The 23636-nt window shown below is 50.9% G+C and overlaps 9 protein-coding genes across 9 annotated transcripts; 2 read left to right on the forward strand and 7 right to left on the reverse strand.

The window, feature by feature from the left end:
* Nucleotides 1-1845: 1845 nt before the first annotated feature.
* Nucleotides 1846-3321, reverse strand: CCOS01_15005 (uncharacterized protein; the record flags this gene model as incomplete). The annotated part of the gene is made up of 1 exon (XM_060463147.1): nt 1846-3321. The coding sequence occupies one exon, from the start codon at nt 3319-3321 to the stop codon at nt 1846-1848; it is 1476 nt and encodes a 491-aa protein (XP_060306332.1).
* A 1799-nt stretch (nt 3322-5120) lies between these two features.
* Nucleotides 5121-5662, forward strand: CCOS01_15006 (uncharacterized protein; the record flags this gene model as incomplete). Its single annotated transcript, XM_060463148.1, has 3 exons — nt 5121-5181; nt 5363-5421; nt 5510-5662. Coding segments are annotated over 3 exons (273 nt in total), but the record flags the coding sequence as incomplete, so codon positions are not given.
* Nucleotides 5663-6766: 1104 nt separating this feature from the next.
* Nucleotides 6767-8671, reverse strand: CCOS01_15007 (efflux pump; the record flags this gene model as incomplete). The annotated part of the gene is made up of 8 exons (XM_060463149.1): nt 6767-6792; nt 6975-7553; nt 7623-7667; nt 7747-7773; nt 7824-7847; nt 7910-8084; nt 8142-8270; nt 8324-8671. 8 exons carry the CDS (start codon nt 8669-8671, stop codon nt 6767-6769), a joined length of 1353 nt encoding a protein of 450 aa, XP_060306334.1.
* Nucleotides 8672-10380: 1709 nt separating this feature from the next.
* On the reverse strand, nt 10381-11609 carry CCOS01_15008 (uncharacterized protein; the record flags this gene model as incomplete). Its single annotated transcript, XM_060463150.1, has 3 exons — nt 10381-10846; nt 11096-11266; nt 11338-11609. The coding sequence occupies 3 exons, from the start codon at nt 11607-11609 to the stop codon at nt 10381-10383; spliced, it is 909 nt and encodes a 302-aa protein (XP_060306335.1).
* Nucleotides 11610-12674: 1065 nt separating this feature from the next.
* CCOS01_15009 (UcrQ family protein) lies at nt 12675-13260 on the reverse strand (the record flags this gene model as incomplete). Its single annotated transcript, XM_060463151.1, has 4 exons — nt 12675-12723; nt 12791-12968; nt 13064-13089; nt 13202-13260. The coding sequence occupies 4 exons, from the start codon at nt 13258-13260 to the stop codon at nt 12675-12677; spliced, it is 312 nt and encodes a 103-aa protein (XP_060306336.1).
* Nucleotides 13261-13660: 400 nt separating this feature from the next.
* CCOS01_15010 (uncharacterized protein) lies at nt 13661-15923 on the reverse strand (the record flags this gene model as incomplete). Its single annotated transcript, XM_060463152.1, has 2 exons — nt 13661-15319; nt 15381-15923. The coding sequence occupies 2 exons, from the start codon at nt 15921-15923 to the stop codon at nt 13661-13663; spliced, it is 2202 nt and encodes a 733-aa protein (XP_060306337.1).
* Nucleotides 15924-16394: 471 nt separating this feature from the next.
* Nucleotides 16395-17754, reverse strand: CCOS01_15011 (3-isopropylmalate dehydrogenase; the record flags this gene model as incomplete). The annotated part of the gene is made up of 5 exons (XM_060463153.1): nt 16395-16470; nt 16524-16671; nt 16744-16895; nt 16964-17452; nt 17516-17754. 5 exons carry the CDS (start codon nt 17752-17754, stop codon nt 16395-16397), a joined length of 1104 nt encoding a protein of 367 aa, XP_060306338.1.
* Nucleotides 17755-18783: 1029 nt separating this feature from the next.
* Nucleotides 18784-20581, forward strand: CCOS01_15012 (cytochrome P450 monooxygenase; the record flags this gene model as incomplete). The annotated part of the gene is made up of 2 exons (XM_060463154.1): nt 18784-19803; nt 19868-20581. 2 exons carry the CDS (start codon nt 18784-18786, stop codon nt 20579-20581), a joined length of 1734 nt encoding a protein of 577 aa, XP_060306339.1.
* A 418-nt stretch (nt 20582-20999) lies between these two features.
* CCOS01_15013 (kinesin motor domain-containing protein) lies at nt 21000-23231 on the reverse strand (the record flags this gene model as incomplete). Its single annotated transcript, XM_060463155.1, has 2 exons — nt 21000-22957; nt 23021-23231. 2 exons carry the CDS (start codon nt 23229-23231, stop codon nt 21000-21002), a joined length of 2169 nt encoding a protein of 722 aa, XP_060306340.1.
* Nucleotides 23232-23636: the final 405 nt, after the last annotated feature.

Here is a 23636-nt window from a genome sequence, read left to right on the forward strand (position 1 = left end):
CATAGGTTTCTCTCATGTTTCCCAAACAGGCAGGAAATGAACCTCTTGGCAGACAGCGGTGTTCGCAAGTCTCCAAAGACAGCGCCATTCAGACCACTGTTTATCTCCGTGTCCGAGTTGGCAACTCTTGACATGGAAAAAACCTCGTTTTTGTCAGGGTTGATACCCCGCCCTCCATCGGTCTAGAAGTAACGATCCAGTATGGATCTGGAAGGAGACAAGACATTTAGGTGGTCAAGCCAAGACGGCCAAGCTTTCTAGATAAGCACAAGTCTTCCCCGCCGGAAACCGAATGTAACGCTGCGGAACATGTTCATGGAAATGGAAACCCCAATCGTTAACATCAAAATCAAATACCAAGACAGCGTGCAGGCAAAGATCTTTTTGAGGCTCAGCAATGCGCCAGGAAATGTTGATAGCTTCCACAAAGCCGTTGGATCTAAATCTTCATATCGCTGGTAGGGGTTCGGACTTGGAGACCTCAGACCTTCATTACAGCGACGACTTTTCTACTTCGATACTAGAAATCTAGTATTCTTGTGCTTATTATATCAATTATAAATCAATGATTGATAATGAATGTGTATTCTACGACACAAAGTGATGAGTTTCTGGTCTAGAACTGCGCAAGTGTCGTGGACCGATTGGACAGACCCAGTAGAGGACACAAGTTTCTCCCGACTCACACACTGAATTCGGAGCTCGCAGTACTTAGCAAGCAGTGCAATTTACCTGGCGGTCATTAATAAAAGGCCATAATTTAGCACCGGGCAGCAAGCTACAGATGATCGGGCTACAAGTTGAGTCAGCTCTTTTCAAAAAACATCAAAGGTCATCATCTCCTCAGATCTAGGGTGACTCTTAATTGATATGTAACGTCCGAGTGCAGCTTATGGCTCGAAACTTAGGAAGAGATAAAAAACAAAACAACACTATGCTGCTAATCATTTTCTGATGACCTCATAGAGTAACCTCGCTGAATGGAATAGTGAGACGATAGTATTCCTAGAGTACCAGTGATCACATGGAATACAATTGAGAAGAATGTACGTATTATACACAAACCACGCTTAGAGATCATGTCTCTAGCGCGCCCGACGTTCCAAACCTTCTTACAAATAGTTTAATGAGATGGGTCAAAGTTCAGCTCACAGCCTATGTAGGTTTAATGAAACAGTGCTAGAAAGCAGAACAAATCTAGCCTAGGCCCGGTTCTGGAAAGCTGGCCTTGAAATGCCAAGCCTAGTCTTCATTCCACAAATAGTTTCACATCCTCATTTTCTTAACAGATATCCTCTTTGACTTAAGTAAGTTCTATGGCGACCTCGTCAGGTCGCCACCAAATGTCGAGCGGGCGTCCGCGTCGCAAACGCTGTTGCAGATGGGGCATTCCAGTCTTTCTGGACCCTGAAAACCAGCACTTTAGATGCTGCTTCTTTTCTAGAAGCACTGGCCACATTCCATACCTACCACAGCGTTTCAGAGCTGATTTTGAGATGTCGCCCGAAGTCGAATGTGGAAGTTTGACTATGATGGGATGAAATCCCAAATGTTTGGGAAATTTCTAAATCTGATATCCAATGGTCAAGCAGCCTCGGACCAATACTACAACGGCTTTCCCCGAGAATATCACACATGATGGGATGATCATCAGCCCTGGGAGAGCGGCACTGGGGAGACGAAGTCCGAGACCGAGCTCAGCAAATGTGGATTTGAATCGAAATTCGTTAGTCAACGAAGCTAACTTTGCGGTCGTGAACGACTCATGTGGCTGTTCGCTTATTTGATTGATGTATCTTTAACTTTAGTTTCACAAAAGTGTGTACATCTGTCGTGCAGGCTCTGTCATAATTCGTCCGCAAGCCACCTAATCACACGGAGCGACTCCATTACGCCCTGGTGCCTCTGGCTTACTTCCCGCAGTGCATAGTCCCCCATCAGAGCCATCGGAGAAAAGGCCCCTGACGCTTCCGAGCACCCGTCTATATCCTGGCTTATCCCATCTTGGAAGTCAAAGTTGTATGATGTAGCTGAAGCCGAGAATCCTTGACCTCGAGACTGGCTAACGGCAGGTGGTGTCATGGAAACGGAGTTGAAGCGGCATTCCGTAGATTTGTGTAGTCTCTTCATCATTCGAGACAACAAGAATACGACCGAGTTGACGTCCAAGTCAAAAGAGCTCACAACGTTAAATTTGTTGAGGTTTCCGTTGGGTGTGTTGTTGCCCAAAAATGGTTGTGCCAGGCTGAAGTCACTGCCGGGACTCGGGCCCTGGCTCTGCCGTGAACATTGAAGACGGCCCCTCAGAGCGCCGAGGAGTTCTTCGTAAGAATCCAGGAGAAGAAGATAATTTGTCATAAAAAGAGAGATAACGAGAGTCAGGTTTGGTGGTTGGTGTAGATGTTGTACTGGCTCTTTCGGAAGCTGTGGTACTACTTGTGTGGCGAAGCCGGAAGTGTCGGGTGCTCCGGTCCAGCAGGATGGCGGTGAAGTAGATCGTCGTCCTTCCACGCTCGGCCTCACTAGTGGCAAGCTTTCCACGACATCAATGAGAGTTTCTGTCGAGTGCACGGTCGTGTTGATCAGTGTCGTAAGCCCGTCTGCGTCCTGTGCTCTGGTGATGTGCCGTGAGAATAGCAGAGACTGAAGATCCATGAGCCGCTGTGCTGCCGACTCTGATGATCGTGAAGTTGCTTCTGGTGATGAAGGCATAGTATCGCCGGCAAAGGATTCGGCGTGACTGAACTCGGATGGGTGATCACATCCTGGAATCCAGCTATCTTCTGTGTTGGTGGGTAAAGAGCCAATCGTTGTTGGGGGTGTAAGTGGCAGGTCGTGAGGTTGTGCTACAAGACTTTCATCTTGATGAGCCAAGAACCCCAGCGTGTCCGTATCCATCCACTCCGTGGGCATCAGCTTCGTGTCATTGCTTTGTAGGAGTCCGAGTAAAGGGTCCTCGAAGTTGCCGGTCCAAGTTCCATCTTCCTCCGGATGGCTCGGTATAATTCCTATCCCATATTGTTGGAAGTCGCTCGCATCGTGGACGTTGGATGGAAGCACTTCGGGCGGGCTTGTGATTGTTTGAACAGTGGTGTTGCTCGACATTGTCGAGGATCGTCGGAATGTAGTTGAAGGGGTTGACTGCGCAGCTTCCGGGTTCAAGCGCTTCTTTGCCGGTCTTCCCATGCGCCGCGGAGGGCTATAGAAACAGTCGATCTGGAGTCGTTGACATCTTTCGCACTTGGCCGCTCCAGTTTCTCTGGAGCAACGGCTCTTGAGAGCACGGCAGCGATCGCAGGCACTTCTTTGAGAGAACAGCATGTTGGCAAAGCGTTCATGTAGATGCACGACAAGGTCGAAGGGACGAGTTCAACTCAGAAGCGCCAGGTGACAACGGCCGAAGTTTATATGACTTCGTTCCCGCGACTTGCGTACTACTCAAAATAAGTCAATTTTGCCAAGACATTCTCTTAGCCGCGCCAAGTTACCTGCGCCGTTCGACTCATGTCAGGGTTCTGGCGTCTTGCGCGGGGCGCGGGGGACACGTCAGATCTAGATGAGATGTCTCGGTTGAACCTACCCTCCCTCTTTGGGGACTAACCATCATGCGCATTGTCGATTTCTTATTTTAAGGTTTCAGGGAAACTTCCCACGTATGACATTGTCGATTCAGTACTTTGGTACCAGTATGGCTGTCAAGACTGCGAATTCGACTTGGCAGAGACATTGGCTTTACCGCAACTCTGGAAAAGGTGCCAATCATTCGATAAGTGGGTGGTGTGCAGGTTAACCTGCTGAGTGGGATCGCGTTCCCCTTAGCTCGACTTCAAAGTTCTGACGAGTTCCCAGGGCTCTGCAACCTCGGCGAATGCTATGCAAACTCTCTTTGGAATTGGGGTCCACCACCTCGCAGTGGTGTGTAACAAAGGTGGTGTGGCCCGGTGAGGCGTTCTAATCAGATCAGAAAAAGCTTCCTTTGATTGCCTGGTAATTACCGAACTTTCAACGCTCCTCGCGCCATCATGTCATGTTTTGTTACCTATCTCGCCAAAGGCACGGTGTATCATCAGTCAGGTGTTGTTTGGTGACAGCTTCATGGCTTCCCGTCTTCTAAAAACAACCCAGCGCCAAGGCCAAAGCCCCTCCTGTGGGGTCCCTATTTGGGGATCGACTTGGCCAAGAGATTGATAGTGGTTTGGTATAGGAAGAGGTGAAGACTGCATGTGTGTGCATAGCATACTCCGTACTTAGTCAACAAAAGACAGCGAGTCCAAAACGCCCGACCTATTTGGACGCCTCAACTATTCGTACGGTAGGTAGTCTTGGCGGGTTTGAGCTGCTCGAGTCGGCACCTTTGGCCTGTGTGCCCCGCCAAGTTGTTGGCCCTGTCCTGTTGCGAGCAAGTAAAATAGGGTTTCTATTTACCCGACTGTCATATTCCCATTAATTCCAGGGATGGTTACCCATGACTGGGCCCAGCCTTGAGCCCGGCGAGCCGCCGAACGTGCTCGACGGCTGCTAGTGTCCGCGGGCGCGGGCAGCGGGCTTCTCCTGCCGCTTGATCGGGGCTTGCAGCACGTGAATCTTTGTCTGTAGGCTGTGGCTAGAATAAGTGACGTTGAAGCATGGCTGGGGCTCTTGGCGGCGAGAGTAAAATAGATTGCTCAAGAAACAACCAAGTGTTCCCCCCTTGGCATTAGGAAAGGGAAACGCGCCTGAGGTAACCTTGAGGGGTTCGCGTCTATCTGTACGGAGTACGAATCCATGATCAAGCTCTCTCCCATCGGGAAACAGCCATTATGTTGCGTTGCGTTGCGTTCAGTGTGTATCCGTATACACACTGACAATGGTGGATTCCGCTTGCGGACTTGTGAAATAGTGCTCATTGCGAATTCGGTCTCGGGCATATCGAAAGCGGCAAAAGCCAGCATCAGAAGCTGTGGGACGACAAGATGAACTCGCAGATCGCGCGAACTCTATCATTGGACTCTCTCGTTTTCGCCAGCGAAGTGTGAACCTGTGAAGCACGGTCCAGTGCTTCCAATCTCACGCTGCGGGCGTGCCGTTGCTCCTTGAGTCAAGCCCAGCGATGTTGTGTCCTTAACTGAAGTCGACCAGCGAGACGGCCCGAGCGCATTGGGCAGCCCAATTTTACCTTTACTCCCGCGGGACACCTCTCAGGTTTGTTTCAGCTTGCCTTGCGGTACCATTTCTAACTAAGTATGGACTTGGGTACAACCGATGAGGCCTAGGAACGAGTCGTTAGGGGTCCCTTTTCAAGGGTAACCACTATTAAAGGGGCCTCTCAACGGGGTTACATATGGCCGCATCGTACAAGCCATGCTATGCTTGAATTTCGTAGTTCCTCCTATCCCCGATGGATATGCGTGCTATGGCAGAATGCTGTGCGCCAGCGTATCCGTATACCAGATGAGCTCATTGGGTAGCCGTAGCCATGCGTATCATCGAGATACTGTATTCGCACCTGATTGCTTTCAAGATAGGATAGAATGATGGACTAGGCTCGCAACAGCCACGTTACTTTGAGTACATGCGCGACGTCTCCGGACAACCCGAGGTTCAGAGCTCCGGTAGCGCAAGACGGCGGCACCGTGAGCGATCTGCAATCAAGCATGTTATACCCTCGCAAGATGTGGGCTAGGCGTAGCTTAGCTTTACCTAGACACTTTGACCAGTCAACACGGAATCAGACACTTGATTAAACGCCCTGTTTTTCTGCCATGGCACACGCTCGCTAAATGTTGAATCTCTATCGCTGTTCGTCGCATGATTCGGAAGCATCTGCGAAACCCGAGCCCTTTTAGTCTCGCAAGCTTCGTCCTTTCGTCTTTAATTGACGCGTCAGTCATAATTCGGGTGGTTCCTTCAGGTGAACTCAGATACATCGGACCGGAGAACGCCGTAATATTGTTCCCTATTGCGAAGCTTGTGATTCTTTCAGTCGCCACGGGGTGGACGACTGAAGCCTCATTTTCTCTCCTCAGGACCAGCAACATCCCGTCGGCTTCGAGTGCGAGTGATCCATTAGGCTCAACTCTAAACCCAAGGATTCTTGATGAGCAAGCGGGCCGCTATCGAACCACTTCAACCCCGTCGGAACGATTAATCAAGCGACGTATTTTCGTATAGGTAAGTAGTCCGTAGTCATTATCTCGATACTACTAACGTGTATGGTCAACTTTCAAGACCTCTGCACTCATTTCTAAGCAAGGAACTTTTGATAGAACTTGGTAACGGCGCTCAACACTAGCAAGGACCACCATAAGAATGTCCAATCTTAGAAACGTCAGTGCCCATGAACCTGAGCCTCGGGCTCTCGGCAGTTATCCACGGGCTCGAGTCATTCTCTCTTTTCCTCACCTGCTGACTGCCTATTTCTTTTTTGGCCGAATGTCTTTCCACCCCATACCCCACGCGAAGCAGAATGATGCTATAGCCAGACCGAGGGATGGATAAACTCCTTGTCGATACTCGATACACATGCCAAAAAGACTCCTGGCAGTTTTTCCTCGGGCACGACTTTACGGAACCCGGTTGCCCCGGCCTCAAGAATTTTCGACGTATCGAGATTCGGCGCGAATTTAGGTAGGTCTTGCTTCAGTGCCCCTGTAAAAATGGCGTTACTTACTGCCAGGGCCACAGCTGAACCCATGAACTGAGAAAACGTAACAAATGATATTCCTACTGAAATCTGTTCCGGAGGTAAGTTCGCCCGAATAGCAATGCTTGGCTTAAAGTCATTCTGTTAGTCGGGCTTGCGGTCAGTGACCGCTGCATGTGGCAAGCGGGTCTCACCAGTTGTAAAACAATGCCTCGTCCACCACCCGTGATGATTTGATAACCAACCCACTGGGCCACCGAAGTCGTCGGTGTGAGTGACGTGAACAAGCCACTAGCAATAATCGTTGCCGCTGTGCCTGCGACAGCCCACGGCAGATAATACCCGAACTTACCGACTTGAAGGGTGACAAGGACGTTAGCTAAACTCAAATTACATATGGAATAATTCCATAGGCTTCCGTCCCTAGCACGCCTCCGCCGTAGGCGAAAGCTAGCTGTGACAAGATGCTTGGCAAAACGTTGATCCCGCTCTGGACCGGCGTGGCGCCTTGTACTGCCTGGAAGTATGTAGAGCGGGAGCAGGTAGATCTGGATCATCGCCGAGCCAACAAAGGTGAAGTTTGTAGCGGCTGCGGACCAGACGGGCCTCTTACCGGCCATTGATGATGGGATGAGCCCGTCATCTCCTTTTCGATAGTTCCAGGCCAAGAATGTTACGAGAGCCACAGCAGAGCCGCAGAACAATCCTATCATCGTGGGGCTGTTAAAAGCATATTCGTTCCCACCAAGCTCGAGGGCCGTGAGAAATGACACCGCAGCACCAGCGCATAACGAAAAGCCGGTAAAATCTAGATACGTGTGCAATTTCGCAATGACCGCCATAGGACTCGGTTTCGGCACCTGATCGGGAATCTCGCACCATGCCAGAAACAGCAGGACGACGCCGCCAATCGGGAGGTTGATGTAGAATGCTATTTGAGTTTAGCAGGTACTCCGTAATACTTAGAGTCGTCTCAACTCGGATGAACTCCATATCTTACTCCAACGCCAATTGGCATAGTCGGTCAGTACTCCACCAAGAACAGCTATGTGTTAACGTTAGTATTTTTGCGTTAGTATTTTTGGCGAGACTTTCTCCTTTCTAGGGTGGTTTTTTGCACGTACGACCGCAAACGCTGCCAGAGTTTGCAACTTTAGTTTGACGTTAGCTACTGCTCTGAGGGTCAATAGCCTATACGTACGTCCGATGACCAGTCCCATAAGAGCTATTAGACAACTTGAATTAGCCAAGCATTTGTCAGACAAAACTCGCAAGGATTGATCTAACCAGGTCTTTTCTCTAGAGGTACTGATCCGGCGATGATCGTCAGGCCACCACTCATCATGCCCGCACTTCCTATCCCCGCGATGACTCTGCCCATGATCAATATCAGGGACGAAGGCGTAGCCCCGCATACAAGAGATCCAATCTCGAACAAGACTAGGAAGACGAAAAAAGACCACTGCATGGATTAGATTGGATTTGGAAACATATTCGCTAAGAGCCGGGAAAGCCGCACCTTTGAGCTGAAGTAGCGGTAGATTTTACCTGTGAGCGGCTGGAAAGCGGCATTAGAAACGTGATAGGCACTGCCATACCAACCGATATCTTGCAAAGAATGAAACTCGTCAGTTATCGCTGGAATAGCCTACAATGCTATTAGCAAATAACATGCTTCACTTATTTTCGGGGTGCTCTAACGGGAACAATGATAGAACTGTCAAGGAACATCAACCAGGCAACAACAATTACACATGTGATGACAATCCAGAGCTTGGCACCTGATAAGTACTTTGGTATCGGTGTCACTGGTATATCATTGTTCGGACCTTTGCCCTTCTCTTGGTCGTTCTCCGTGCTTGGACCGGCCTCCTTTTCTGTGATCGTTGTTCCTGGACTATGTTTCTCGTTCTCGGCGACAGACGGGAACATCTCTGTGGACATGAGACTGAGGTCTATTGATAGCAGCTGTGTCTCCGTCATTGTCACAATGCTCCTTCTTCTTCGTGTGGATATGGGGGCAGACTCGGGCTCTGTGTTCCGATCCATCTTGTGGCTATTCGAGGATGATTATTGGCAGGAATAGGGGCCTTCAATCGATGGGACTTTTTGTATCCCCTCTAAAATTGGGACTTGGACTTGGCAAAGAAAGCTTTTCACAATCTGCATCGCCCGGGATGGGACGCAACAACCGTAATATCCGACGGGAATGATTACCAGTTCCGAAAAAGCTCCATTTAAGAAGCTTCCTTCAAGGCTTACAGGCTGACCAGTCGTAGTAAACACGGGGAATCCCCGACCGAATAAAGTTCATTTCATGGAAAAGATCCCTCGAAAGTAAGCACACAAGGCTTTAGACTGCGCTGTAGGGGGCATCTTTTTTGTCGCAGACAAGTCAAGCATAGACACTCACGACTCATGAGACGCATGGGTGATGCTGCTTGACATTTTCATCTGTGTTTAGGAGAAAGCTTATTGTCTTTAGCCAGCGAATCAGTCGCTGCCGCGGAGCACGCAGGCTTAGAAGTGGCCCAGGCTCAACATCAAGCTTCATTCTACTCCCTTCTCTCTTATTAGTGCTGCAACCTTGAGTCGGCCGAACAGACCCCCACAAGCCGGAGGTTCTTTTGGAGCATTACAATGGGTCACGGATCCGGAGAGACCTGAGAGACGGAGTAGCCCGGTGGCCGGGCTGCTCGCAACTAATTTGAGGGTCCCCGGGATATGACTAACACTTTAGATGCGTCCTGGGACCCAAGCTGTGCATGATGAGGATACAGAGAAACATGCCTCCAGTTTCCAGCCAATCAAGTCAACTTAAGTTGGCAAGCATCGTTGCGAATCTTGAACTGCACTCAACAGCAAATTTGTTCACCTGATAGCCTGGATGGTTGTAGAAAAGGTTGAGCGGTTTTCAAAAGTGCTGGAGAACAGGGAGTGTCGAACTGCCGAACATGGTTTGATACAATTGCTCGATATTAGCCAAGACCTCCAAGCTTCCTACACCACCATGTACCTGAAACCACTGCAGAATTTGCTGCTCTTGGGTTCGAATTACGCTCGACGCTCGGTGAATACTAGGAATTCTTGCTCGCCGAGGGGATCACTCAAGGTGGAACTGGTCGGATTAGTGGTTTTGATCCATTGTGCAAAGTCATCAGCGAAGTTTCCCCCTCTTGATTGTAGGGTGTGCGAGTTCGCAACGTCGCGTATGGGTCCTGTCCTTAAAATAGCTGCACCAGCCGCACAGCCAACCGCGCTCTCAGATAGCACGCGACCCTTTGCCAAATCGGTACAACCAACCAACAAAAGAGCTAGCCCCCAGTTGACATGTTTGAGATGTATTAGATCTTGGCAGCATACGATTAAGCATGAATCTTTACCCTGGAGCGTTCCCGACGTAGGACGATCATGGCCGATCATCAGGAGTAATCCAGGCCTCATACAGCCACACCTTCAATGTGATCCACTGATGAACACCTTGATGGTTTATTCCTTTGAGCTATACTAGGTTATCATCAGTATCTCATCGTTGTCTTCCCATAATTAGAACTTCTGGAGATGGTTTTGATGTCTGCACAGCAACAATAGCCGGAATGAAGGGGGCCTCGAACCACAACCAAGTTGAGGAGTAATCACCGCGGAATTGATGAACGGCATACCGTGGGATGATATTCTGAGAGACGGTGCCACTTCTACCCGCAGTCCACTGTTCGGGAAGCCAAATTTAGAATCAGATGACTCTACCTTATCTACCTCTAAGACGGGATGACAAGCTCCCCCGTCATCAAGTAATCAATCGAGACGTTCTTTTGTTTGACGAACTCCCCCTCCACCTTTGGCACATACCCCGGAAAGCTATCCACAATTTGGCTCAACGTCCCCCATGAAGCCTGCCCATTAATGTCATACGTCTGAGAGCTGTTGAAGCCGCTAGTGTTGAGGTTGTAGTACAGCATCGGGAACTCCTCGAAGCTTGCGTTGGCATTGACGTGAGCAACGCGAGATCCGAACGGGTCTATCACGAAAGTCGCGCCGATAGCTGCGACAAAGGAGTAGGCACCGCTGAGAACAGAGTAGACGCTCAGGGTGCCGGTATTGACCCATTCGTTCTCCCACCAAAGCGAAGTCTCGTCTCCGACGCCGGCCAGATAGGGGAAAGGCGCGAAGTGAACATTTTCTCGCTGGACGTACATGTTAAACGTCATACTGGGGTACATATGCCTAGATTGAAAGTGGTATGGTCAGCTCCGGCACTCGTAGGAGCAAGGCGCAGTCAGTCGGGTCAGGTGGGCTTTGTAGACGTACTCTCCGCACTCCAGCATTCCCCATCGGCCGTAGTCAGTCTCTTAGACTTTGAGATCCTCGGCCACACCGTCACTGAAGAAGTATCGTTCTGCGCCTGACGGCCGAAGCTTACGGCGGTGGTGCATGATATTTCCTTGAGGGTCTATCAATGCCTGAGACATGTACATGTAGTCGCCGTCAACTTCTGCAAAGTTAAGATTGGCGTAGATGCCCACTGCCTGGATCGCGGCAATCAGGCGGTTCCACTGCGCATCGCCAATCACGATGGCATTCTCAATGTACGACGGAAGATAATCGCGCGTGAAGTTGTAGTGGCTGTCCGAACCCTTGGGGAATCTATTCGAGATGGTTCAGATACTTGCGTGCGATGTTAAGATGGTTGAGACTTAGGCTGAGTTGGGGCTTACCCGGGGAACCAAAGCTCTGGAAAGACGACGACATCGGAACCGCTAGCCTTGGCCTCTTTGATCAACTCGATTCCGACATCTACACATTCGCTGATGTTGAAAGTGATGTCGGTGTAGTCGTAGTTCGTGAGAGGCAGCGGCCAGTTCGGCGGAGGCGTACGGATTAATGCGATCGTCAAGTTTGATCGGTCCACGGTGCTGCTATTTGAAGTCGGAGCAGCAATCGCCGAGCCAAGGGCCGAGAGTGCCAAGATATAGCGGGAAAACTTCATTATGATGGGTCTCTTCTGAAGTTAGAGTCGACCAGTCGGGCTGTCAATGGTGTAGACTGGGTGAACAGAAAAATGCGGCGTAGTCCATTATCCTCGTCGACTTATATGACAACTCAACCTGCCTTCAACTCGAGCTGCCCTGCATCATCATGGCCTTATTGATGCCTTCATACGTAATACAATCAATCGGTCTTGATTAATGATATTCATGATAAGCAAGTTGATGACCCTGAAAGTGAGCTCATTATCCCACTATCCTACATCACCCGCTCGGTGAATGGCATCAAGATAGCCCAGAGATGGGCCACTTGGGCCACTTGCCAAGTTTACAACGATGGAATATTGTGGCTCGATATTGAAGAAATCCCTATCATGATTAGTTTAATCATGATAATCTATGATAAGGCTGTACACATCTACCGACTGCAGTGCCGATGGCTCACGGGGGTCCGTTGTGTGGATCTCGGGGTTTGCTCCGGCGTCGCTGCTCGGAAGAGATCCACTAGCGCCTGGTTTTCGGTGATTGAGAATAGTCGGACCGGATCACAAGTGACCCTCACTACTACGGCGCACACTCCCTTGGCTCCGAAGATCGCTGATAAGGATGCTGTAGATTTTCATCGGCTTGGTAGGTAAGGCGAGGGCTATCTGCTCAGCTGGCCCACATTAGGCTGTAAAGATCAGCTCGAGTTCCAAGTCGGTGTTTGAAGCAATCAGAATGGCGGTCAGGTATCCATTAAGAGTTACATAATTCGAAGGTGAAATCGTCCGCTCAAACTTATCGGAACTATTTTGAAGCCGTGATAGTGGTGCTGTCTTGAAAGCTATAGCAAACAGGTATGATCCCGTCGATCATCGTTGACATGAGAGTTATACTTCGAGCCCCGGCTTAATTCCCATTGAGCATGGGTTTGATTAGCTACGATTAAAGCGAGAATTCGAGCGAGTGCTACTACAGAAGTTGAGTAGCCGTGCAGAGGGAAGTGTAATACTACATGAATAAAACAAGTAAAGTGACTGGTCGGGTGAGTACAGCATAATGATCGTGAATGAACCCGTCGCTACTCATCTCTCCCATGTTTCTCTGCCCACCTTTGAATTGAGAAACTTGTTCCTATCAACAGTCCTCTATTAGCATAAAAGAGGGATCAGCGGGGTTTAGTTCACGCATACAGGCATACCTCTTATCCGCCCAGTACATCACGTACCAGGCCGCAGCCAGAGATGGCCCGAAATACCAGACCTGGCTCGCGAAGCGTCGCCATATATTGAAGACAGCATTATGACCAGCCTGGGCCATAGGATTCAGACGGTTTGGTGCGATTCCGTACGTGATAATACCTCTTTGCTTCTCGCCACCTGAGACACATTGTTGATCAATCATCACGAACCCCTGCGTACCTTACTTGGTTGGGCAGAACGATGACGATGAGTTGTAAACCGAAAACGCATACCGATGTTTCCCCACCATCCTTTGTATCTGATTGAAAATTATTTAGCTAACATGATTATGATAAATCTCTTCCATATTGGTCCACAGCATATGAAAGAGCCGTTGGCACTTTTGAGAGGCTAAAAGGGGCTTCACTCACACACCATATTGTCCAATTGGGACATGTGGGCCGTTTCGCAGGGACTGAGTTGACTTCATTGTGCAGAGAGCAGAGTTAGAACCGGAGAGTCATGATATCCTGCAGTAGCTGGTGCTTCGAGATAGTGTCAAACTTGGCGAGATTCGCTATTGTCGAACCCGTCCCCCCTACCTTTATGTGCAACAGCGCTGGGGAGCAGTCTTCGGACTCACTGTTCGGACTCACGGTTCGGACTCGGCCTAAGAACCCCGTGCCATTTTCTTCAAAGATGGTTGAAAATAATTGTGACATAACCTCCGAGGCCTCAAATAACGAATAGAGTTTCTGAATCATTCATCACTATGCCCTTGACCTCCCACGACGATAGAACGGCCGGATGACTTGGAACGTCACCAATTGAACATAACATTACTTAACTTCAACACCGTTCTACTACCTAATAAACAATCTCCAAAAGCCTTAGCTGTGTGGCATTGGCATGAATCCACCCCAGTCAAGGGACGGTAAGTCGCTTGCCCAGAAAGCTCCGATATCCTCCAAATAATTCTCACACTCTGCATTTTGAACAGCGCTAGCGGGCTCAAAGGTTGTTCCCCCAGTCATATCCGATAGCAACGTCTTCGCGTCCGCGATTGCCTCCTTACATCGCTCTGTCATCTCATCCTCGACGGGTTTGCCTTTCAAGACAGCTTCTGCTGCAGCAAGCACTATTGCAAAGAATACATAATCTTTCACATTCTCTTGCCCTGCCTCGATTCTCCGTCTAGCCCATGCAACACCAGCCTTCAGTAGCCAACGCTCTTCCACGACACGTAGAGCCGACCCTGTCGCTATTTTGCCTCTTTCTGATATCATGGTGTTGAGATCTGCCGCGATCACACTGATAGCAATATGCTGTGCCGACCGCAAGGATCCCGAGCCGCAGACTATCAATCGGCCAAATTCGGGACAGTAGTCTTCGTCATTTGCTTGCTGTAGAAGCTCCGAGAGTGACTCGTTCGTGTCGGATACTGGCATAGTCCTGTATGTAAGATGCAGCGCAGCATCTATGCACTCGCGTCGTGAGTGAGAAAAGACAGAATCAGGTAGAAGCATGTAAGGCAAATGCAGCGCAAAGACGTATCGCATAAGTACCATCTCGCACATATGACAAGTCAATAGCGAGGTATTCTTGCCCAAGTTCTTGAGCGTAGTTGTCAAAATCTGGCGGGTGGCAGTAAGCTGCGGACTAAGCTGTAGGACTGTGGCGTAGTTCGCCTCCTGCTTGACCTTGTTCCACAATTTAGCGATTATCAGTCTCAACGTCAGGGACTGACCGAGAGCAATTTGCAGAGAGCTATCGGTGTGAAGACTGGGGTTCTTCGGAATGGGACGGACTGTAGACTCGCAGTGCAGCTGGTCGTCGTTCAGATTTGAGGGTAAGCTACAGTCAAAGTCCTCGGATGAGATGAGAACGGGCTGGCCAGACTCTATGCTTGCTTCCAGAACCAGCTCCAACACAGTAGTCCAGAGACGGCGTCGAATCTCGATCTGAAAAGGTAACATCCGCGGCAGCCCAATCGGATCTCGGTGCAACCCGATGCATATCGCAGACCGAAGAAGGTTGCCTGAGAGAGCTGAGATCCGGTCCCCATAGAGTGATTCTGTCGTCTGTTGAGCCAGCTGCAAGAGACACATGATCTGAATGCCCGAGATACTTGGCTGTGATTTCTCAGTGTTGGTAAGCCAAGATTGGGCCTCGTATATCCATTGAAGAGCGTACGGTCGAAGAGAGAACAGATCATCGTATGTTAGAGCTCCAAGTGCAAAGCAAAGCTGAAGTCTAACAATGCATTCGTGGTTGACCGAAGCGCGATCTTGTAGAAATGTCTCGAGCTCTCTCTGCAGCGTCGGCACATGATTAATCCGATAGATCTGCTCAAAGCTCCGTAGGTAATTCTGAAGTAACGCGGCTGACACGGCGTGATCGAGCATGTAGGAGCCATATTGCCCGGGAGAGTTTGCGAGTATTCTCCGTGTTCTGAGGCATTCTCCCAGACTTTTGCAGTGTATGAGGCCCTGCCAACACTCTTCCTGCTTGACCATTTCCTTGTCCAGCCACTTCAGCGCAGGCAACATCTGTAAAGCCGGTGAGTGGACGGTGCCTTGCATGTCAACGCGACAAACTGCTATGACTTACTAGCATCACTGAGTACAGCCAGTGACTTGGTGAAATATATCGTGATTTAACAATCATTATAGTCGGTAAAGATGTAAGCTCGGTGAGTGAGCAGATAGTAGGTGACTTCTCGGCTGGATAGAGTGGCTCTGGTGCTGGTCGGCGCGTAGAAGTCTCAGTCATCGCGAGAGGGAAAACAGTCCCCGGGTCCGAGATCTGACTGAGCAAGACGCTTCCGAATGAAGACGAGTGCCATGTTCCATCGGTGCTGCTGGTGAAGACCCGGTCTTGGTCCGCGGGCTGTGGTGTTTGGGCTAACATTCCATGTTCCGGGTCGGACTGGCGCTGTTGGATGTTTGACGGACTACCCTGTCGGTAGTTGATATGGTTTTCCGGACTGGCAAGAGGAGCATTGGCAGGATAGACACATGTCCGATTCTTCGCACGTTGACATTTGCCACAAGGGCGATTGTGGTCACACCGCAGCTTTCGTTTCCGGCACTCGATACAGGCAAGGGCCCTTCGACGTCGTACCCTAGTCTCTTCACGGTGACGGGCGTCCATTGCGTCAGAACTTTCCGGGTATAATGAATCGAGAGATAGATCTAGACAGAAGGCAAAGAATCGGAGTTGTCAGGTCGATTGATGGACTTGAGCTATCGTGACGGGATTATGTTCGGGCGCGGGGTCGGGCTCGGGGTCGGACTATGCTTCGGGGTCGGGCTTGGATCAAGAGGTCTGTGTGGAGCCTAATGACAAAGGGAGTGCGTGTTTTCAGACAATGGCTTTTGAGAAATGGTAGTGGATCTGTTTTAGCTATCGGTATCTTTATGAGCTCGTTCGCTTGATGTTTAGAAATGTCCCATGTCAATTCCCGGACCATTGCACTACTTGCATCGCTAGTTTTCATGGATGATTGACTGCCGCGTCAACATCGACTTGGGGCGTGCCTCACTCTCTTTCTCCATCGTGCCTCCTTATCAAGAGTCAACGCATTGTGAATTGATCCTTTGCGTTATAACTGCATGTGAAAATTTACTTCAACAAGCTCTCAAGTTGTCTACAAATTGCATTGCCGACTTCAACTGTTGTTGCACTCCCGCCCAGATCACTGAAGAAACCAGTCAGACGTGCGCAAAACGTTGAGCAGCGAGTGAAACTTACGGGGTCCGTATCTCGTGTCCGCCAATATCCCTGGAGTCCAAGACCTTTCCGACTGCTTTATCAATGGCCTTTGCCTCATCAACCATTCCAAATGAGTACCTGAGCATCATTGCCGCTGCAAGAATAGTGGCGACTGGGTTGGCGATCCCTGCACACGAAAAGTATCAGCCTTTGACCGTTTGACCTCTCTGGTGTGACTGGGACAAGGCTCTATTATTACCCTTGCCCGCGATATCGGGCGCGCTTCCGTGGATAGGCTCGTAGAGACCGATTCCTCCCGAGCCAGGGGTGGTGCTTGAGATCGACGCTGATGGGAGCAGGCCTAGCGATCCCGGGACCACGCTGCTCACATCTGACAAGATGTCGCCGAACCTGTGAACCACGTAACGACTAAGTGAGCTAACTCGAACCAGAAATCTTGTTGGGGCGACAATACTCACGTGTTATCCATGAGCACCACTCCGTTGAATGAGCGAGGATCTTTGACCATAAGCATGGCAGCGCTATCAGCAAGCTGGTGAGAAAGTTTGATCTGCGGATACTCCCTCGCGAAAAATTCCGTCACGGCTCGACGCCAAAGTCGACTAACAGCAAGGACATTGGCCTTGTCACACGAGATGACTTGCTGAGGCGGCTCCGTCTCCATAGCCAAGTCAGCAGCGACCTTTGCAACCCGTTCAACTTCTGCCCGAGAGTACGCCCAGGCGTCCGATGCAAAATCCTCCTCTTCAGTCTTGTCTCCGAAATAAGCACCTCCGCAGTTTTCTCGCACAAGGATAAAGTCGGTTCCCTCTGTGAGCTCGGGTCGGATAGGGCCTCGGTCGACAAGAGACTTGCTGGCAAATTTGCATGGGCGCAGATTCGCAAAGGCGTTCAGTCCGTGGCGTAAGGCTAGGACGCCCTGTTCAGGTCGCACTTTGCCAGCACCCCTGAGGGTAATTGAATACTCAGTCATTGCCGCTTGGAAAAGTAGTGTTGACCGTCTGACTTACCACTTAGGCCCACCGACTGAACCGAACAAGACCGCATCGCTTGCCTTGGCCACGTCCAGGACTTCTTGGGTCAGGGCTACGCCGTGCTTGTCAATACTGCATCCGCCCATCAACTCCGAGCGGATCTCAAATTTAACACCAGAGGCCTTTTGGATCACTTCGAGGACCTTGACAGCCTCGGCGATGATCTCGGGGCCAACACCGTCGCCTGGTAAAACAAGGATCTTGCGAGAAGCCATTTTGTTGCAGCGTCAAGAGAAGGTCGCTCAGAAGCAATGTAATAAGTTATTCTAAGTACTCAATCAACGAGCAACTTCACCGTGATGTTTCTGCTTGAAAGCCGGCCGACGGAAATGAGGCCTTGTGGTAGACGGAGGTTGGTGGGTGTCGTTCTCCGCGTAAGCACCGGTCTCGGGGTAAGATATCCGGGGATGACGTACCCGATGCGGAGGGACTAAGTTGCCGCAAATAGCCGACTTGGAGAAGTTCTTCTTCCTCTATCTAATTGTCTTCGAAATAGTTCAATGCGTCACTTTGGTTCATCTCGGAATTTCATCTTTAACCCGGAAACCTATTCCCTAACTTCTTAATCCTTTGTTGCTTTGTTTACAGTCAAAAGTTAAGGCCTCGCAACGTTGGTGGTCAAGTCAATGTCAATACAGGCTTAGACGTATGCGTGGTCACCAACCCTTGGCTCAGTCTACATTTCCGACGTGTAAGACTGCTGGCTAGTATGGCAGTTGTCACATGCAACGAGTGTACGTTCTGAGCAGCAATCGCAATAAATTATTTTTATGCGACTCCTCGAGAGCCGAATGGGCACATAGATTCGTACTGGATACCTGTATGCCAACTGGGAGGCCTGTATCGTAGTTCGGACTCGGTGTCGGAGTCGGACTAAGCCCTACCATAGCATACTTACTTACCTCGTCTAAGTACCATTCGAGCAAGTAGAGGACACTAGACAATCTGGATTATTCGAGACACCTACCCTGTAGTCGAGTCAACCGTGAGGCTTTCCATCGGCAGCGGAACCGATGAAGTGCCCGTGGTTGTTCCGCTTGGACAGTGGTAGTGGACGAAGACTTCGGAGAGTTGCCGCGATTTTTGGCAGCTGCCTTTTGACATCTGAAAAAATTCTTTTCATTCCCATACTACATCAGGATCTACTTAACGTGGTGCGCATCTGCCACCCCGAAGAAGTGTAGCGACTGACTTAAACCAACTCCAAAGTTACAAGCTTGACCATTGAAGAGCCGAAGCCCAAGATGTTTTCTTTCAACTCTGGCCTGCAATACTGTGTTGTCGTTGCCATTTTCGCAATGACACTACTTTATCTCTTGCACCGCTCTCTTCTACCCAAACCCATCCCAGGAATACCTCACAACAAATATGCGGCCAAGAACATCATGGGAGACATTGACTCTTTCCTCGATAGCCAGAAACAAGGCATCTCAATGTTCAGATGGGTCGCAGCCCAAGCCGAGAACCTCCAATCGCCCATCATCCAGCTATTTATGAGGCCCCTTTCTCCCCCTACGGTTATCGTCACAGACTTCCGCGAAGCAGAGGACATATCCATGAGACGGTACAAGGAATTCGACCGAACCGATTTCTTGCGGTACATCTCTCAGCCACTGATGCCCCAGTTTCACATGATGATGAAGAGCGACGACCCCATGTTCAAGAGGCAGCGGAAATGGCTCCAGGACCTGATGACTCCTGCTTTCCTGCACGGTGTTGTGGCTAAGCCCATCTATGAGAGCGTTCAGCAGGTGGTTGAGCTTTGGGAGAACAAGGCCCGCCTTGCCGACGGCCACCCCTTTGAAGCTTTCAACGACATTTATTTCGGAGCATTTGATGCCGTCCTGGCATTCTCGTACAGCAGCAACTTTCAACACATGACGCTGCCGGGTCGACTGCAGCTGATCTCGGCCCTTGACCGCATGGAACGCCCAGCCATGGCCGGCTTACCGGTAGTCTTTCCGGAGAGTGAACAAAGCGAAGTCATTAGGGCGATGCTGCAACTAGCCGAAACGGTCGAGGAAACGAGAAAAGCGGTTGTGCCATGGCTTCGATCTTGGTACATCCACCAGACCCCTCGGATCAAGACCGCCAAGAGAATTAGAGATGAATCTATCAATCACGAACTTGAGACGGCCGTGAAGAGACTCGAGGCCAATGAATCTGCGTGCTCGGCGCTTGACCACATGGTTTATAGGGAGAAGCGGGTAGCCGAGAAGGAAGGCAGGGCCCCTGTCTACAAGTCTATTGGCATGCAGAGCGAAGTAAGTCACCGCATCGACACACGATTCAATGCAGGAGGTCCAGCATACTAATAACGATGCCCAGGCGTTTGGCTTCTTGCTAGCCGGGCATGAAACGACAGCTACAACCTTTGGCTGGGGCATCAAATACCTCACAGACAACCCAGACGCCCAACGACGACTGCGCGAAGCCCTCCGCCAGTGCTTGCCCGTCGCGGTAGAACAGAGACGGAACCCGACCCACGAAGAAATTATAAAGACTATCATCCCCTACCTCGATGCAACCATCGAAGAAATCCTCCGCTTCGCTGGGACGACTTCGGTCACGGACCGTGAAGCGATGCAGGATACGACGATCCTCGGCCATCATATTCCCAAGGGCACAAACGTGATGATGGTGACAATTGGCAAGAGCATCCTCAAACCCGCCTTCGAAATTCCCGATACTCTGCGGTCCAAGACAGCGCTCGACGCGTCGAGTCGGGTTCGAAGCTGGGAGTCATCGCCTTATCCTGTGGAGGACTTCAAACCCGAGCGATGGCTGGTCAAATCAGATAAGGACCCCGAGAAGACATTGTATGATGCCACGGCGGGGCCGCAGATGGCCTTTGGGCTCGGGCCTAGAGCATGCTTCGGGCGGAGACTGGCGTATCTGGAGCTCCGCATGTTGACCGCGTTGCTGATCTGGAACTTTGACTTTTTGTCGTGTCCTCCTGAGTTGTCCGACTATAGAGGCTGCGACGGTTTGACGGTCAAGCCTCGGCAATGCTACGTCAAGCTATCGAAGATCACATTGTAGAGTCTTTTTCAAGGCCATCGAGAGGTAGCCTAGACTTTGACATGGTAGAGAGCCGAAGACCCTTTACCTAAGGACGTACATGCACATTATGTCACGCATATGAGGGAGGCGATCCCGGCCTCTCAGCCGCCTTGAATAGTGACGAAAGACATACACTGCAACGTGTATGCATAGACAGAACCAGTAGACTGAAAGGCGTCACACAATGAAAGGCATGGCACAGTGACTTGACGAGAACGAATTGCCTATCTAGTATGCTTTGACCTGAAGGATTCTCGCCACAATATGCAACGTTCTGTAAGCAACCTGTTTCTCAAGGCCACCGCGGCCTGTATGCTGAACTCCAGAAACACCATGCCCAATGCACCTATAGCCGCCCGATGCGCCATGCTAGGTAGGATATCACTCGCTTCAGCCTTCAAATGGCTAGTCCAACAAGGCCGTCGTAGGCACGCTCGACGGTCCGACCACCCATTCCAGGAATGGTCTTCAGCTGCGCCAAGGTCTCAATCTCGGCGTCTTCCTCATCCGCCAAGTGTTCCAAGTAATCAACGAGGTCCTGGGCCTTCTTCGAACCGAATCCGTGCAAGCCCTTGATCTGGGCAAGGTCTCGCGAGTTGACGATGCTCAACAAGTTCTGGGTTCGGGGAGAGGCTGGCCTGGCCGGGTCGGGAAGGACCATTTTGGGAGGCTTGGCGGGCTTTGCCTTTCGGCTCTTCGTCTTCGCGGCAACGTCCACAAAACTCATGTCTTCGTCTCCTCTGTCTTGTTGGTACTCCTCGTCACTGTCTTCGGCAGCGATTCTTCTACGCTTCTTCTCGTGTCCGTTCCGAGGAGAGGATGACACTGGCAGAGACTCGGTGGGAAGCATGTTTCCAAGCTTGACCCTCAACTTCTCAATCTTGCCCAATAGCTTGGCCTGGCCTGGGAAGAAAGGAAGGGCCTCCTCGTACATCTGAAGCGCCACAACATCATTACCAGTCTCCTTGGCCTGTCTAGCAGCCAGCAAGAAGCGTAGGCCCTCTGAGCGACCATCGTCGCGTTCCCGCTCCTCATTCGCAATCCGGCGCTCCAGTGCTTCCAATCGTCGCCGCACGGCATCGTTGATATCGGGGTCAGCAGGTGCAGGTGCAGGCTCTGCCGTTTTGTTCTCCCTAGATGCGAGGATCTCGCTGACCTTTTTCTCGACGATGGCCTCCAACTGCTCTGCGGAGATGGAAAGCTTTTGTTCGGCTGGTTGAGCTGGCTGGGTTGGTTGAGCAATCAGGGAGGACTGCGACGGCCGTGCAAGTTTGCTAGCCTTGGCTGGCAAGTCGCGTTCGACGAGGGGCTTCCGGGTCTGCGTCATGTTGGCAGTCGGTCGGACGGGGACAGCAGACTTGCTACGGTCGGTGTACACATTAAAAAGCTTGACCGGTCGCGTCGGATCGGCAGCTTTTTCGGTTGCCTTGGCTGCAATAGTGCCACTGTGAATGTTGTGGGCATTGGATAAGGGGCGGAGGGGTTGTCGTAGGGTGGATGTAGAGCTTCCCGAGTTTGTACGCGGGACTTGCTTGAAGACGACTTCATTCTCAATTTCGCGGACCTCGATGCGCTTGGCTCTCGAGCTGACATTCAAGCTGCTCAGAGTGTCCAGATGGTAGCTCCGGATTGGGGCCAGGTTCAGGATCATGACCGTGATGCCGTTGTTCTGGCCTAGACTGAGGATGCGCGTCATCTTTGACTCGCGGTAAGGAATCCGTTTGTCCCCTCGTGAGATGGCGTCGATGCACTGGGACAGGACGAAAAGACTTTTGTTGATGGCAGCAGACTCTACTAGTCTCTCCTTTCCATTGTCGGTACGGCGGTTGTCTTCTGAGCCAGCCAAGTCAATGGCTGAGGCCACGCTTTCGCGGACCTGGTCTCCCGTCGTTTGGGTCACCTTGATTCTCATGATGGCATGGCTTCGACTGCTGTGGGCGTTGAGTTTCGTTGATGCCGTGACGCGGTTGTTATTCGCCTCGATATAGAGTCGGGAAAAGTCCTGAAGATCCTCGCAGGCGCGTTCGGACAGACCCACTACCATCGTCTTGCCATCTTTTTCGCGGAGGGGAAGGCCAGAGGGCTGACGTTTCTCGGGAGGTTCGAATAGGTCAAAAACCTTGTCGTTGTATATCTCGTAGTATGATAAGACAACGTCGACGGTGGTCTGGCCGCCGGTGTCCTTGGCGATCTTCTTCCCGCGCCGATACACACCGCTTAATAGCCGCGGGATGACACCGCGATCTGCCAGCTTCAATCCACCTCTCATGGTGTGCGTCTTGCCTGTTCCGGTGACTCCATAGGCAAAGATGGTGACATCGAGGCCTTGGAAGAGTGCCTTAATGTGTGGTGCCACTGCTCAAGTTAGTATGACCGATGTCTCTCGATGATTCGTATCTAGCGTAAAGGTGTCCGTACCCTCTGCTGTGAAGAGTGCGTCCTGTGTCGTCGATTGGTCGTAGACGCTGGTGAAGGCGAAGGAGAACTCCTCGCTCTCGTTCTTCGGACTTGGGATCTTGACCAGCGTGGCTGGCTTGCCCGGCTCAGTGCTGTCCGCGCGGACAATGACGTCCTTATCCAGCTCCTTTTCGAGGAGGGGACGGATACGCGCGACCACACGAACCGACATGGTGAGGCCAGACCGACTTTCGACTCGATGGTGAGGGTGGCAGCAGCCCAAGCCAGCAGGAATGAGAAGATGTCGAAGCCGATACTCGGGTTCCGATACTCGGGGGTGTGATGTCGGAGTTTGGAGTCGACGCGACGTGTCGAGGTTGGTTCGACGAGAAGACTTTTGTGGTGTTTGAACCGTGTTCGTGACTTATTCAATGTTGTGCAAGGAATATGGAAGGTTTGCACTGAGGCCTTGTCAACAGGGGTGTCGACATGGGCTGTTGCTGGGGTGATTGCGCTAATCTCCTCTAAGCGAATGAAACGAATCTCCAGCCCCACTAAAACCTTCGAGCTTTGACATTGGCAGGAACATTCAGATACGTACTCCCCACCTCACGTGCCACTACGTATTCCCCAGGAC

Source organism: Colletotrichum costaricense, assembly GCF_030867565.1.
Source record: "Colletotrichum costaricense strain IMI 309622 chromosome Unknown Scaffold_22.1, whole genome shotgun sequence".
Classification (NCBI taxonomy): domain Eukaryota; kingdom Fungi; phylum Ascomycota; class Sordariomycetes; order Glomerellales; family Glomerellaceae; genus Colletotrichum; species Colletotrichum costaricense.